At 57.0% G+C, this 16,168-nt stretch overlaps 1 protein-coding gene across 2 annotated transcripts in view; it reads right to left on the reverse strand.

The window, feature by feature from the left end:
- KLHL29 (kelch like family member 29) overlaps positions 1-16,168 on the reverse strand; it is a 311,757-nt gene that overhangs the window by 9,112 nt on the left and 286,477 nt on the right. For both annotated transcript variants that reach the window (XM_081253965.1, XM_081253966.1), the window contains 6 exons: positions 15,533-15,671; positions 6,290-6,492; positions 4,878-5,137; positions 2,025-2,223; positions 1,700-1,882; positions 1,314-1,494 (listed from right to left, as the gene is read on the reverse strand). In XM_081253965.1, coding sequence (XP_081110091.1) covers positions 1,314-1,494; positions 1,700-1,882; positions 2,025-2,223; positions 4,878-5,137; positions 6,290-6,492; positions 15,533-15,671 — 1,165 coding nt within the window. The remainder of the gene's footprint in view (positions 1-1,313; positions 1,495-1,699; positions 1,883-2,024; positions 2,224-4,877; positions 5,138-6,289; positions 6,493-15,532; positions 15,672-16,168) is intronic.

Consider the following 16,168-nt stretch of genomic DNA (forward strand, 5'->3'; position numbering starts at 1 on the left):
ACGGGAAGATGTGCTTTTCATGGCAGCTGATGACGGGGGCCGGGGTGGGGGGGCCAGGGTGCGGGAAGAATGTGGGAAAAGGGCTCCGGTGACCTTAGCCGTGACCCCCTGGGTTGGAATTTGGGGCCAGTTCAGCCTAACTTGTCACTCTCTGCGGCACTAGATTCTCCAAAAGCAGGACTGCCCTGCAGTTTCCCCCATCCTGCTGCTGACTCACAAAGCTGTCTGAGCTCTTTCTGCAGTTTCTCTCCAAGGTGTCCGTTCTCTGCATGATCCATTTCCCCACAGTCTCAAAGGAAAAGACTGTTTCCACCCAGAGAAGCGCCCGCCTCCAGCCTCTTCCCCTCCTGCCTACACCTGATGCCTCCACTAGGTGCGGGCAGCTTTCAAGGGCCGAGGTGAGGAAGCCAGCCTGGAGCTTCCAGCAGAGGGCAGGCTTTATACACACGACTTACATTCTCTTCTAGAGAATTCTAGAGGGTTGGCCAGGCCTGTGTGCAGTGACCCTTCTCTGGGTTACATGCAGATTTCCTTGGATGTGTGGGAGGCAGGGAGAAAGGGAGCTCCCTCGTGTGTCACCTCCACTTGGCAGGAACATGAAGGCACAGCCGCTGGCATGGTGCACATTTGGACCATTGGTTCCAGCTTAGTCCCAGCCAGTCACTGGGCTGCTGCTTCCGGTCCCAGTAAGTTCCCTAACTGCCTGGTCAGGGCATCCAAGCCCATCCTGTGTTTTTGCACCATTGGCTCTCATGCCTCCAGCTTGTCAGGCCCCCTGAATGGGACAAGAGTGTCCCGTCTCGGTGGCTGGGCAGTTGTTACCCTTCTTGCTTCTACTCCACCATCAGGACTTCCCTGGTGGCGCAGTGGTTAAGACTCCGCCTGCCAATGCAGGGAACCAGGGGTTCGATCCCTGGCCTGAGAAGATCCCACATGCTGCAGAGCAACTAAGCCTGTGCACCACAACTACTGAGCCTGCGCTCTAGAGCCCGCGAGCCACAACTACTGAGACCATGAGCCACAACTACTGAAGCCCGCATGCCTAGAGCTTGTGCTCCACAACAAAAGAAGCCACCGCAATGAGAAGCCCGCGCACCGCAACAAAGAGTAGCCCACGCTCGCCTCAACTAGAGAAAGCCCGCGCAGCAACAAAGACCCAACGCAGCCAAAAATAAACAAACAAACAAACAAATAAATAAAAGTCCAGTCTCCAGTGGGTCTTAACTGGGTGGGGTTTGGGGAGGAGGAGTGATGTGCTTTTAGCTCTCGGCGGATGTCAGAGGATGCCCCTGTCGTGACTGTGGTCTCCTTACCTCTCCACGTGGTCCACGTTGCCTGCCACACCAAGTCCCCCAAGGGTGTAAATCTTCCCATCATAGACAAGGCTATTGTGCCGACAGCGGGGGACCGTCATCCTGGAGACGAGGTTCCAGTTATCGAGCAGGGACATGTAGCACCAGACATCGGCCAGCGTCACCCCTGATTCCATCCCACCTGTGGGCAGTATGGGAGGTCCAGAGAGTGGGCAGGGAGTGAGGAAGGGCCCCAGGCTGGGCAGGCGCAGCCCCGGGGGCAGGAGGAGAGGGCTTCCCCTGCAAAGTAGACACTTGTGGCCTTGGCCTTCCTTAACCCTGGTGTGGGGAGAGGCCCCATGGGGAAGTCTGTGCCCGGTCCCCAGCCCAGCCCCGAGGGGCCTCACCTGAAAGGTAGATGTTGTCCCCGGCACTGACTACGCTGAAGAACTCGCGGTCATAGAAAGGCAGTGAGGCCAGGGGGTACCACTTGTTGTTCTGCGGGTTCCAGCAGGTGACGGCCACCAGCGAGCGCTGGGTCATCCCCACCATCTGACGGCCCCCAACCAAAACGATGACCTCGGCCACACCTGCAGGGACACGGATGGGCACCCTTGGGATAACCTGACACCGTGTCAGCATCTGTGCCTGGCGCCTCCTTGGGGGACCACCCAGAGTTGGGCTGACGGCGTGGCACCTGCCTCTGGGGGCTCGGGGCATATCCCGCCGTACCTGCTGAGAGGCGGGGCCGCGTTCGGGGCGTCTGCATCTCCTGGCGGGCGTGTGGCAGCATGTGGTAGCGTTTGGCCTCGTTGACCAGGTCCCGACACGCTTCTGACGACTTGATCAGCTCCTCGTTGTCCACCACGTTGAGCAGGTAGCTGGGGTGGATGAAGGGGAGGCGGACCACAGCCAGGAGCTCCGCCGAGTACTGCGGGGTCAAGGGGGCATGGGGTCTCCTTAGGTCATAAGGTGGCGCCACCTCTTGTGAGGCGCATTGAGAAGGAAGCAGGGGGAGGTGTGGGACTGGGCAAAGGGGGTCATTCGAGTGCGCATTTGGCTTGGGAGTGTCGACACTGCTCACCCCAGCCCAGGCAGAGCTGACGGGCGCTCCCGGCAACAGGAGGCGAGGAGGGATGGAAGGGGGAGGTCTGGCGTGCTGTGGCTGACCCTGGGGTGGGCCACCCATCGGTCTCTGGAGCACCTTCTCCCTGCCTCCACCCAGGTCGTGGGCCTCTGCTTCACACCAGGCTGCCGGGGACTGAAATGAGGATCCTGATCCTTGACGAGGTGGGGCCGGAACTCAGGAGGGGGTGGGAGGGCCCAGGAGAGCTGATGGTGATCATCGAGCTTGCGAGTCATAACCATCAGAACCTGTGCCTCCCCATCACCGGCAACCGCCTCACCTGCATTAAAGGCTTTTCATGGACCGATGTGAATATCCCTCTTGTCTGGCAAACTCTTTGCTCATCACTCTATTTTAGTTTCATCCAACAACTAATTGGTGACCACTCTTTGCCGCGCATTGAGTGTGCTGTTGGGGGTGCAAAGACCAATAAGACCTGGTCCCTGACCTCCACGTGTACACAGTTTAAGGGTGGGGAGGGGATGCATCACATAAAAGGACTCTTCCCACAGCAAGAGTCTAGTTAGGGGTTGTGGGAGTGCAGGAGAGAAGGCTCCCCAGAGTGGGTGCCATCTGAGCCTGGTGTGGAAGGATTGCCAACTTTTCCAGGCCTAAGGCGGAGCGGGGGTGGGGGGATGGGGGGAGGGGGAGGGGAGGAGGAGGGATTCAAAGCACACGCAGAGGCGTCAGAGTGTGAAAGAGAGTGTTGCATTTGGGGGATTCTATGGAGTTGGATGCAGAAGGCTTCTGCTGGGCGTTGGGCAGCAGACAGGGAGAAATGAGACTGGAGAGGTCAGCTAGGCACTGGCCTCTGCTGACCTCCTGCCTTGTTTGCCAAGGGCTGTGTAGTGTTTCTTGCAGAGTGGATGGGAGCACTCATGAGGGGTTTTACTTTATTTATTTTTATTTTTTAAAGTTTTATTTAAAAGTTTTTTGGGGGCCGTGCCACGTGGCATATGGGATCTTAGTTCCTGGACCGGGGATCGAACCCGTGCCCTCTGCAGTGAAAGCGCCGAGTCTTAACTGCTGGACTGCCAGGGAATTCCCTCATGAAGGGTTTTAAACAGAGAAATTACAGGACCAAACATGCTCCTAGGAAGACCACGAGGCTGCAGGGTGGGAATGAATTTGGAAGGAGGAGACTGAAGGCAGGGAAACCTCTCAGGAGACGACTGCAGTCATCCTGGTGAGATCAGGGGCCTTGAATGGGGAGAGAGAGAAGCTGGCTCTCGTAAGAGGAGGCACAAGTGGCAGTGGCGTGTGGCCAAGTGGAGGTGGAAGGTGTGGGAGGACTCTCAACGTCTGCCATGGGTCATGGGCAGAAGTGAAATAAGGAACACAACACGATGTGCAGGTCTGGGGGTTTATGAATTAGAGGGGCTTGGGGGACACGGGCTGGAGGTGTCCAGTAGACAATCAAAGGCAGGGGTCTGGGCTGGAGACAGATTCGGGCATTGTGGTGGACGGTGGTGGTCATTATTACAGCCACCCAAACTGACTTCCTTCCTCTGAAAATGAATCTTGCCCTGTCCCCGCCTGATCAGTCAGAGGACCGCCTTCTCCTGGGCCCAGTGGCTGCGGCAGAGGTGGAGAGCCACGTCTGCACCCTGTATCCACTAGGGCTGTATCCATCCTGTATCCCTCCCTCCCTCATGCCTCTTCTTGTTCCACACGCAACAAAGTAGCCCCTGTCACGTGTCACTCAGCTGCCTCAGCTCATTCTGGGCTCCCGCCTCCCTGACTCCGTCCTCCCATTTGCTGCTCTCTGGGGGGGACTCTGAGCTCTCCTGGGAGCTACCTGTGTGTCTGCACTAACTGCCAGGGGCTTCTCACACGTTAGAACCAAGGTAATTCCATTCTAAGCAAGGCTGTCGGCCGGAGATCCTGCCGGGCTGTGCTTGATTTCCTGTAACTCAAGGGCCCTCCTGGGGACCCTGCCCTCTTTTCCTTCCGCCCTGGGCTCCGGCTCTGATTTCTTCAGCTGTCTCCCCTGAGGGACTCGCCCTCCCTCCCATCAGGCGAGCAGTGGTTTCCACTTGGTCCGGGGGCTTTCCACCCTCTCAACAGCCAGAGCACAGGTGGGGCTCCTCCTGCTGGGTCCGAGCTCACGGGAGCCCAGGGCACCCTGGCTCAGGCACACACTTCTCTCCCTGCAGGGCCCTGGTGCTGCCCACCTGGCCCTGCGGCCTCTCGGTTGGCTTGGGTCTCCTTCAGGTGTGATGCCAGCCCTAGAGAGCCCTCTAGTGCCTGATTTCTCATCTCTCATCTCCCTTCACTTCTCTGCACCCACGGGAGCTGGTCCAGCCTCCCTACCCGGGCCTGCTGGCTCTCAGAGGCTCCCACCGCTGGTCAGAGCAGGCAGCCCCGCCTCCTCTAATTTCCCAGCCCCTTGCTCCAGACACAATCCCTGTACTGTGAGGGAGAAGGGGCAAGCCGGGTGGGGGTGGGGCGGGCCCTACCTGCGCACGGGACACGGGGTCCTTCTTGATCCACTTGATGACGGTCTCGTACACTAGCTCCTCGGCCTTGGTGTTGAGGCTGTCGTTGGCGATGTAGGCGATGAAGTCATCCTTGGAGATGTTTAGGATCTCCTCCTGGGTCGCCACCTCGGGGAAGATCTGCAGCGCAAAGGCCTTGGCCATGTGGTAGAGCTCGCTGCACTGCATGGCCTCGGCCATGGCCAGCACCCCCAGGCAGTTGCTGGCCGTCAGCTGCTTCTCTGGGGGCAAGAGCACAGGACGGGACCACTGACTGCAGGGCCCTGGAAGGGGTCACCACCGCTCCCAGCGCCTGTCACTCTGGATCCCTCTCTGAGCTCATGTCTTTGTGACCTGCCTCCGGCATTCAGCGTCCCCACAAGCCCGTTTCCTGTGTTCCTGGGTCTTCAGATCCATTTTCTGGCTTTTCCTCTGCCCCGTCTCATGCTCACTTCCCCGGGGCCTCCCTCTGCTCCTGCAGGTCCCAGCAGAAGGGCCGAGACTGAGGTACGGAGTGTCAGTGCCAGGCTCGGACCTTTTTCAGTGCCTGTGAGTGAAAGAGGCCTGGGCTTGGGGGGTCACACTGAGGCTCATGGTGTCTGCCATAATTGTGACAGGCACGTCTGGGGTCACAGCCTTCTACTTTAGAGTCATGGCAGCAGGAACTCCCTTTATAAGCCCACCCACCACCTCCCATGGGTCTCGGCCTCACCCAACCTGGCTTCCAGACCTGGGGTCAGTCTGGCCAGAGCTCCTGAGATCCGACTAATGGTTATTCTAGTCTAGACATGTCTGGGTCCCAGGAGGCCCATCACTTTTGTGGGCCCAACTCAGGAGCTGTGGTTCCTGACTCTTCTAGATGGCTCATTCCCCCAAGGTCACGTCTCAGGCCCCTGGCCATCCCCACCTGGCCTGCTCCCATCCCCACGTCTCTCACTCCACACTCAGGCCGGTTCTGGGGACTCCTGTCTCTGCCCCTCCCTCTCCCTGCTCTCACCAAACTGGGCAGCTCCAAACTGTAAAGTGAGTGTGTTCTCTGGGTTGGGTCTAATAGAAGCAACTTTGTTTAGTGTTTAGAGAACAGGGCTGCGAGGCCAGGACACAGGCTCCCCTTGAACAGACCATTCACACAGGCTTCTCGGTCCATTTGTCCTCACAAGGCTGCCCGGGGTCCCGGTGTGGCCTTTCCAGCCCTCAGAGGAGCAATGCAGAGAACGTCTCTGTCCACCGGTGAGCAGAGGCCTTTGTGCACAGTTACCCAAATCATCACCTTAAAACTGCTGTGGAATCCAGCTACACCCTGAGGCGGTCTGGCTGGGCACGCGCAGCCCTTCCCTCTCAATCCTTGCTGTTTTTGACCTGTTTGCACATCAGCACTGTTCCCTGCGGCTCACCGAGAAAGGACACGCAGACTTTGCAGAAGGTGTGGAACTGGAACTTGCTGGCTGCCTCTAGCAGGGTCTTGGCGTTGGCCGAGTCGATGACCAGGGAGCCCGTGTAGACAAACTCCAGCAGCAGTTCAAGGACGTCGGCCTGCAGGTTGGACAGGACGAGCTCCAGCTTCTCCCGGCCGCACTGGCTGCCATCTTGCACCGACCTAGGCACAGAGACCAGGGTGTCCTTACCTGCCGCCCTGCGGCCACGGCGCCGCCTCCTCACAGGGCTAGGTCTCCCTGCACACCTCGGTCACGCCCTTCGTTTTAGGACTCAAGGGACACAGCAATGACACACCTGAACCTAGCGACCTTACACGGGATCTGAAAGAGAAGAGTCTGACCAGAGACGCCCAGAAGAACAGAAAACCCTGCTTATCACTACTTGGCATGTCCATGCAAAAAAAGATGCAAATCAAAAAGCATGAGCTGTGGATGGGGACGAGGACCAGGACTGGCCTCAAAGGGAAACAATACGGTTCGGCTCCACTGCTGACCCCGGCGTCTCCGCCAAACAAAACGTGGCCAGCTGGTCCCGGGCCGCGGGGCCCGTCTGCCTCCAATGGGAGAGTCTCCAGCATGACTGAGGCTCCCAAACCTCTGTGATCACAGCCAATCCCTTGATTGCCCCGAAGACTGAGGGCCCCAAGCCGTCCCGGAACCCCGACTCCAACCCCACCTCTTTCCAAAAACATATTGTTTCCTTTTAGGCATGGAAAGGAAGCCCTTCATGACATTGCTTGGAAACTGAGGACGAGACGAGATAGACGGACAGAATGGTTAGAGCCAGGAGGAGGGGAGGGGGAACAACCAAGGACTTCCGCCACAGACAGCCAGCAGCCATGACCTCGGACCTGGCCCGGGGTGGGGCCTCCTGCCACATGGAACACGGGGTCAGAGGTCAGAGTGGCCTGCGTGTAGAGTGTGCATCGGGCTTGTGAACTGGGGGGAGCAGGGGAGGGACACAGATATATAAATATGTTTATATCTGGTGTCTACAGAAATACAAAACCATTGCAAAGGCTCCTAAGGCCTGGCAGCCGCGCCCTAAAGCTGGACCTGGAAGGAAACAGATAAGATGAAGCAAAAATAACACCAATCGAGAAGTGACCAAGAGGAGAAACACCCAGAGAGTTAAGAGGGAGGCAGGGTTCTCAGAGGCGATTGGCTTGGCACGCGGTCTCGGTCGCTCTGACCTGTCCTGCTTCCCGCACTGAGCCTGGTCCTGCCCGGGGGGGGGGGGGGGCTGGGTTCAGCCACGTGCTGGGAAATGACCTCTGCGTTCCTGGCCCTGCCTCCCCACCCTGTCCTGAGGAGGCCAGGGGCCGAGACTCTTGTGACTGGTCCCTTGGGTGCACCTGCGGCTGGCAGTGGGGGTGTGCAGGTGTCCGGCGGGTGAGCAGGCTGGCCCCAGAGAGAGGCCAACTCCCGTGTAAGCAGGGAGTTAGGGGACCTGGGTGCCCCAGCTTTGCCACCGACAGGCAGTCAGCCTTGGTCCCTCTGGCCCTCAGGCTCCTTATCTGCAAAACAGAGGACTGAACTGGATGAGGTCCAAAGTCCCATAGAGTTCACGTGACAGAGGCTGGAAAACACCTTCTGGGAGACTCTGCTCTACATGACAGAACCTGAAACGCCACCGTCTGAGCAACATTCTCTCTGGTTAGGCACTGGCCTCCCACGACCTTTACAATACAAATATGACCTGGCAGGGAACAGGTGAAGCAGTGAGCCTGCATCTAGGCCCCCCTCCCAGGGGTGCCACTCTGCACCTCCACGTAAGATGGCTCATCTGACCAGGGCCCTGAAGGCTTCATTCTGCCTCGAGCCCTGGGCAGGCCCAGAAAGCTGAGCAGAAAGGTACAGGCTAAACAGAGGGTCTGAGCAGAGCCCCTTCTCAAACCCATAGATGTACACAGTGTGTGTGGGTTTTAAAGTGTCTTAACACACCCAGTGTTCCGCTGTCAGGATGGAGTCCCATGCTTGGGTGACTTTAAGTATAAAAATGGTTTATTATGTGATCACTTGAAACCACAGACATTCTCCACACCCCAGGCCTCCGGGGCCATCTGGTCAACCTCTCACTCGACTCTGCCTTCCTTCCTACCTGCCACTCTCTGGCCTCCACACCCTCACCCCCACGCCCTTCCTGCTCTGCAGGGGTCACGCTGGGCCACAGCCAGGGCAGGGCTGATGAGGCCAAAGTAGGGCCGCCCCCCTTCTCCCAAGGCTCGCAGCCACTGATGCCTCCCCCTCTGGCCAGCCCTCCAGTCTCCCCACGAGCCCTCAGCACAAAATCAGTGAAGCGCTGAGGTGGGACTTTAGGATGTGCACACGCACGTGCACACGCACGCACTGAAACGCATGTGACTTGTGACCCTGTGAACCAAGGAACAACCCTGTGAGGAGGGGTGTTGGGTAGATGGAAGGCCGGTGGAGCCCCCGGCCCCGAGTGATAGGTCTGATGGGACCTGCAAGGCTGCACTTGTGGGGAGATGTTGTCTTGCCCAGAGTCTGAGCCAGGGAGAAGGTCCTGGGGACAAGGTGATGCTCGCATGGCTAGGAGCCAAGGGGTTGCTTGGGGAGGCTCACGGGATGTCAACCATTGCAGGTGTTGTCCAGGGTTGAAGAGGACCGCTGCTCCTGTGATGCTCAGCTGAGGCTCTGCTCCTCCAGACCCCCCACTTCCCATGGGGGCAACCTGTGGAGAGGAGGGGGCCGCTGGGCAACCTGTGGGGAGTGGCTGGAGGCCCCTGGGGCCAGATGCCAGACACTGTGAGCTGACTGACCATTCCTCTCGGAATGAGGAACTCTTGGGGTTGGGATGGAGACTTTGTCCCATGACTGAGTTCAAGATCTGGAGGAAGAGAGGCCCCCAACAGTGAGGCCTCGTGCCCCTCCCCTGCACAGGCATGTTTACGGTCCACACAGGCATTCTTGTGTGGCCGGACAGCTGTGGGGGCAGAGGGAAGCCAGTGGCCACTCTCCAACCCTGACCATCAGACTGTCTTGGGACGGGACCTCTGTGCTCCTTAGACCGCTTCCCTCTGAGCAAGGACCCCCTGGGAGGTATCGCCCTTGATGGGTGGCCCTGGTCACCAGTGGGGAGTTGTGTCCTACCCAGATAACCATTCTGTCCCTGTGCTGAGCTGGCTTTGGGGGTCTGAGCATCCCATTTCTCTCAGCCCCATGGAGTATCTGGGGAGCTGCTGGGCAATCGGGGTCATGATATGACCTTGGAGAAGGGGGAGCAGGGCAGGATCGGGCAGCCCTAGCCTTATCAGGGTGGGGCTATGGACCTGACAATTGGGGGTCGGAGCATGGGAGTGAGGGTCAGGCTGGAGCTGCCCAGTCCACACAGGGCCCCCAGGTTCTATCAGAAGACTAAAACTTCCTGGGGTCACCTTCTCCCAAGATGGGGTGTGTCTCTAGGGTGTGGGACACAGCCTCTGCTTGGCAGGCCTAAGTCTATGGATGTGCTGGGAATGCCTTAGCCCCAATATTAGGATGTTTGCGACCCCACCATGAACAATTCACTCACGTGGGATAAGAACTGCCTTCTCCAGAATTCAGGACAGAGTGCCTCATCTACCCCTCGCACACCTCAGTGATCAGATGCTTTCATTTTGCAAGCTGGACCTGGAACTGTTGGGGCAGTGGTGGGTGGGGACAGTCACGGAGCAGGGATGAACGTGGATGGTACACTGCTCTGCTCAGGAGGGTGACCCCACCCTCCTGACGTGATGCCCACCCTGCCCCAAGGAGAGGGACTCAAGCGTGTCATCAGCTCCAGGGCACGAACACAAGCACACACCAGACTCATTGTGTCTGAGGACTTTCTTGGCAATAAGTCTGGCTCATGTCATTCTGTCAGCATTAGAGATGTGTGACTATCTGCTCTTCTAGTCACACTGCTCTATTCTCCCAGAAAAGGGGGCCGACTGCCACCCACAAATGCCCGGCGTCTCGGGGAAGGAGGGCAAAGGCATATGGCTTGACTACTGCGTTAACGTCTGTTGGGCTCCCCTACATCCCGGGTCTGTGCCACTCAATTAGAGAGATCCTTTTAGCTTCCTCTGGAGAGGGAGCTGGCGTGAGAAGCCCAGAGTCTACACATGGGGCTTGTGAAAATCAACCTGCACAAAATCAGTTTGTCCATCTGTTTTCATTTACTATGAAAAGAGGATATAGTTCAAACACGTCGGTGGCTCCAACAGGCTTAGCGAGATGAAGGTTTCCGCTGGAAGGTGTAATGCCAGGTCTCTGTCCCATCTGGTGGGACTAGGGGGCAGTGCTCCTCTGGGGCTGGACATTTCCTCTCACACTCTCGGCAGGGACGGCGGTGGTCCTGTCCCCTCTGATGGGGCCTGCAGCCCACCCAGCCAGTGAGGGCAGCCAGTGCCCCTGGTGGCACCAACCATCCCCCAGAGCTCCTTGGCTCCTGGGGGACAAGTGAAGGGACTTCTCTTCCATGAGCCCAAAGAGAAAGTCCAGGGCAGACCTAGGTCCTGCTTGCTGGGGTTGAGAAGTGACTCTTGTGACTTGGGGGCTGCATCCCCAGGACCCCACTAGGTCTAGTCTGCTCAAACCTATCCTCCTTCCTTCCTGAAACCTGGAAGGAGGCTCAGCCCACAGTCTTCTCCTCCACTCAGTCCTCCTCGGGTTCCCCCTCCAGCCTGGATGCAGGTGAGGCCTGGTTGTTACGCAGCACTAGCCTTCACATTATCCAAAGACAGAGCTGCAGCTCCTTTTCCTGCTGGGTTTTCACCTGATTCATAGGGACTCAGATGGGGCAACAGATGGATGATGGGGCAGCCCAGCTGTCTCAGCCTGGGCTTTGCTTTGAGCTTCCCCATGGCCTCGTGAGCTCTTCTCCTGGCCTCCTCGAGCCCCTTCCAGCCCTCACTCCAGAGGACCCGGCCCCTCCTGGGTGTGAGGGAGAGGTCCTGCCACTTAGGTGCCTGTCTCGGGGCGGGGGGATTGTGTCTTCTCTTGGGCAGATCCTGTGGCCAGTTTACAAGTGTTTCTAATAGATACACACATGTGCATGAGTACACACACACACTCTGCGTCCCTTTTCCTTGCATATCTGTCTACACTGTCAACACTGAGATTTTATTTCCCTTCCTTACAAACTTAGTGCACAAACAAAAAGTGCAGTTTTGTTCTTCCCTGGGTTAGCAAATGGATGACGGTAAGAGCATGAGCTTTGGAGTCAGACCTCAGTTCAAATCCCAGATCTACTGTTTACCTACAATTCTCTTGCCTCCAGCCCTTTCCCTGTAGAATGGGGGTACTAACGGCACCTGCCCCTAAGGGTCAGTGGGAGGGTTTGCAGGATGACATTAGACATCTCAGCAAGTCTCCCTGTGGTCTGGGTCTTGACCTTGTCAGAGGAAGAAGACGAGTTTGAAACTAAATAAGGGAAGACGAAGGGCAAGAAGCTGTTGCAGCCTCAGCAAAAGTATGAGCACAGGTGAAGGAGGAACAGGTGGACACAGTGGATGTTGGCCTGGAGCCTGGAGAATGGGGCTCTGGGCAGGAAGTCTGCACGGCCACGGGGCTGGTGGGGTGGGGGTGCTGATGGGGCGCTGATGGGCCGAAGGGGAATCAGAGGCTGGTCCAGAGGGCACTCTGAGACCCGGCTCTCCCGCTCACGGTCCAAGTGTCATCCTTACGAATTGCAAGTCTGACCATGACACCCCAGGCTTAAAACAGAGCCCCATGACCCGACTCCACCCTCCCACGCCGCCTCATTCCCTCTGTATTCACCTCGCACTTGGCGTTGCAGGGACACCAGGTCAATCCCGCTGCCTTCACCCCCTGCTGTCCTGAGGCCCTGCCCTCACCTGCCTGGCCAATTCCCCTCTGGGTTCAAAATCCAAGCCAGATGCCACCTCTTCCCAGGGACCGTCCCTGAATGCCCCTCCCGCTGTGGAGTCAGGCACTCGGCCTGGGAGCTCCAAACCTCCACTGCTACCCTCATCCTGCTCTCCCAGTCACACTGCTTTTCACTTTCTCCCCCACCAGACCATGGGCTCCCTGAGGGCAGAGACCCACCTCATCCAGTGATTCTCACAAGACCTGTACCTGGGAGGGGCTCCTGCTTGTTTGCTGGGAGAAGAGTAGGGAATGACTGGGCTCCCTACGTCTGGCCTGTGGCTCCAGGTGAGGCCATCCACACTGGGGCTGGGGCTGGGGCTGGGACAGGGTCCTCAAAGGGGCCAAAGCGGTGAGTGCATCACCCGCCCCAGGCTAGATGTGGGAGGGAGTCCAGTCGGAGCCTTGAGACCTGGGGGTCCCAGGACGGCAGAGGTTGGGCCCCCCACCTCTGACAGTGCTCACCTAGGCCCTCACGAAGGTAAGGACCAGCGTGTCATGTACCACAGATCGTCCCCACACCCTCTGCTTGTGTTAGTGCAGCTGCCTGAGAGGGTAGACCCTGCCTGGGGCTCGGCGGGCAGGGCCCCATCTCCCCTGCTGGGCCATTTGGGCCACCGCACATTAAGTCTCCAGGGTCACAGGTTTGGAGCTTCCACAGTCTCGAGGAGACTGAAATGACGTGCAACATCAGCTGCTCCCCGATCACTAAGAATGTGAAATTCTTGAGGATTTTACACGGCTGGAATGGAAATCACCTTCCGGAAGAGAGTCTGCTTTCCTCCCCATGGAAGGAATCTGTTTGCAGCTATCGGCAGAGATGGTGACGTGTGCTCATGGTTAGCACGAGAGAAGTAAAATTTAAATTGGCTGCAAATTAAGCTTGTGATTTTGAACTGAAGGGGCACCTTGGGGCTCTGCTATGGCCACCTCTCCCGCTGAGTGACCCTCCTGTACGCTGAAGACACAGCCCTGTCTCTGCAGACCTCAGACCTCTCTGGGTTCGGATCCATCCGTCTGGCTGCCTACCAGGTGTCTCTACTTGGGTATCTTCAGGCTGCTAAAACACGACATGCCAAACGCTCAATGCATCACCTCCCCCTAGCTCTCCCCTGACCTTGGTCCATGGACCTGCCTGTCTGTGACTTCGCCCTTCTCATGTCCCCGTGCTTGCACTTGGGAAGCCCTGCCCATCTCCTCACTGTCAACCTGGGATGTCAGAGCAGGAAGGAAACCTGGACATCATTTGAACCAACCTCCTCTATTACAGATGAGAAAACCCGAGGCCTGAGGGAGAGGACGTGACTTGCCTGGGGTCATAGGATGAGTGGCAGAGTCAGATGTAGAACCCAGGTCTCCCAGCTCCCAAGAGGCTGCCCTCTCTCCTCCGGCGACTGCCTCTCAGCCCCTGCACCCATCTTTTCTCGTTAGGGTTACTGAGGCACATCCTGCAGTTCTCCTACCTGAAGGTGGGCACCCCCACTCCACTTACCCTGATGGCCTCCACACCCTCAGACTGAGCCCAGGGCCCTAGCCTGGAGGTCAGGGCCTGTCTGCCCATCCCAACCTAGCTCAACCTACCTCTGAGAAGGCCATCTCCCCATCCCCACTGCTCATGACTCTCTCTGTCCTCAATTTTTTATTCCAGGCAACCCATCCCTGCCTGGAATATTCTAAAACATTCCAGAATATTCCTTGCATTCCAGAACATTCCCCACAACCCATCCTTTGCCTGGAATGCTCTTCCTCCTTCTTTTTGGTCTGTCCAAGAAACGCTCACTACTTTGGGTTCCCAGCTAGTGGTATTTCTCCTCTGTTGTGTGCAAGGCTTTGGTTTACATGTTAGGTCTCTGAAGCCAGTCAAAGAGCTCCTGTGCCCTCTTGCCCACATCTTTCTAGCCCAGGGCCGGGCCATCGCTCAGTACCAGCCAGTCCCTGCATCCTGCCACCTCTGTGCTCTCCAACTGATCTGGATCAGGGACCAAGGCCTAAGATGCCACATCTGCAATCCAGTGGCCAGTTGCTGGTCACCGTCGGTTGAGAATTTGCCAAGAGTGGCAGCACAAAGCCCTCCCTTGGCCTGAAGAAGCCACTGGCCGTGCCCCTTCACCCCAGAGCTCATGCCCCTGACCCCTGTGCTCGGACAGAGAGAACCCAAGCACTGGGGCTGGGAGACCCGAGCTGTCCGTGAGACTGGAAGTCACAAAGAGCCTGCCCCTTCCTGCGTGGCTGGGGCCAGCGCGGCTCGGCGGGGCTCGCACGCCGGGCAGCTCAGCTCTAAGTGAAAGGACACAACAGATTGGAAAGGAGATGCCAGCCAGTGTGCCATCCTGAAACAAAACACAGTCACTCTGGGGTTAGTTGGCAAGTCCAAACACAGCATTGGGAAGCAAGCAGAGGTCCTGTCCTCCCACTCTGAGCACAGTCCCGGCTCAGCGTCTGCCCCGGAGAGGCTGCAAGGCAAAATGAGCAGCGGCATTAATCTGTTGATGGGTGAGAGAAACAGGAGCGTTACCCTGGGCCGGCCCCCTCGGCTGCTCTCCCTCACTAAGGCGCTAGAAGGTGGCCCCTAACGTCTTTGCAAGGGTATGAAGCAGACAAATTAAAAAATCAACATAATGGAAAAAAAAAAAAAGGATGCTCATGCACCATTAAGACTCATTCAGGTAGAAATAGGCAGGGCAGAGGGCAGAAGGGGAGGGGGGCGACGGCTGAGAGAGACCGTGTTTAGAACACACCTGGTCTGTGCTCAGATCGCGCTGGTTTGAGGCTCCGAGTACAAGTATCAAGACATGCAGCGTGAATGAGGCTTTAGCTACGAGTCAATTCTCCCCGACTCTGGCTGGGGAAAAGCGACCCCTTGGGTGCCTCGTGCTCCTCGGTGGGGGATGGTCTGGTCGATGTGCTTTCCTGGCATTAAGTTCACTATCGACAGCAGTGACGATGGTGCTGGGGACACATGCTGGCCCAGTGGGGGCAGCGTGCAAGTGGTCCCTTAAAGTGGAGTCTGCAGTCCTCCTAATCTCAGGGAGGGCTTGTGAGCCACTGAGAAAGCAGGATCCTCGCGGGGTGGGGCAGGGTGTTGTCTACTGCTGGCAGAGGCCCCTGGAGACCAGCAAAACTGTGTGGGACGGGCCGGGGAAAGTGGCTGCTCTGAGGCTGTGTGTGAGAGGGCACTGGGGGGGAGGAGGGGAAGGAGGAGAGATGGCTACTGGCTCTGTGACAGGGAGTCACGCTTCAGGAACCTGCAAGAGAGGGGAGGAGAAAAGCGACACAAAAGCGTCCTACAAAGGAACAGACCCGACCACAGCTGGAAGGAAGGCAAACCTTTGAATCAGGTCCTTGAAATACAAGCTGCAGGAAGCTAGAACATTTTGGTGGACTTCAAACTCTCTGCCTTCAACAACAATTTTCAGGTCTGTAAACGCTTTCGCTCTGCGCTGCTGGTTCAATTCCTTCAACATTTCTGCAGAACAGAGAAGACAGACAGGGCCAGGTTCCCATTAAGAGTTTTTTTTTTTTTTTTTTAATTAAAATTTTTTTTCAAGAAGTAGAGAAATAGGAGAATACTTGACACTGTTTCTTGGCAAGACTGGCTCAACACTGACAGTCAAAAGAAGTCACAAACATAATGCGTAAACAAGCAGCAACTGGGAGGGGCTACATAACCAAAGGAATAACGACTTTCAAAAGCAAATAAACAAATACAGAAAAACGAAACAAACGAAAAAAAAAAAAAAAACCCCAAAAACCAAACCCAGAAATTGAAAGTCTGGGAGAAAAGATTCCCATACTGACAACCGGAAACAGAGAGAATACATCATCACAAACAACTAAAAACTGTAATTTAACTATGCAACAAGTTCTCCAAATGCCAATGAGTGCTGATGTATTTGATACCAAGTAAAGCATGGCATTGTGATGTAAGATGGGCTGGATATGGTTCAAAGGAATAAAAACCAC

The sequence above is a fragment of the Mesoplodon bidens genome, assembly GCF_964165515.1.
Source record: "Mesoplodon bidens genome assembly, chromosome: 14".
Lineage (NCBI taxonomy): Eukaryota > Metazoa > Chordata > Mammalia > Artiodactyla > Ziphiidae > Mesoplodon > Mesoplodon bidens.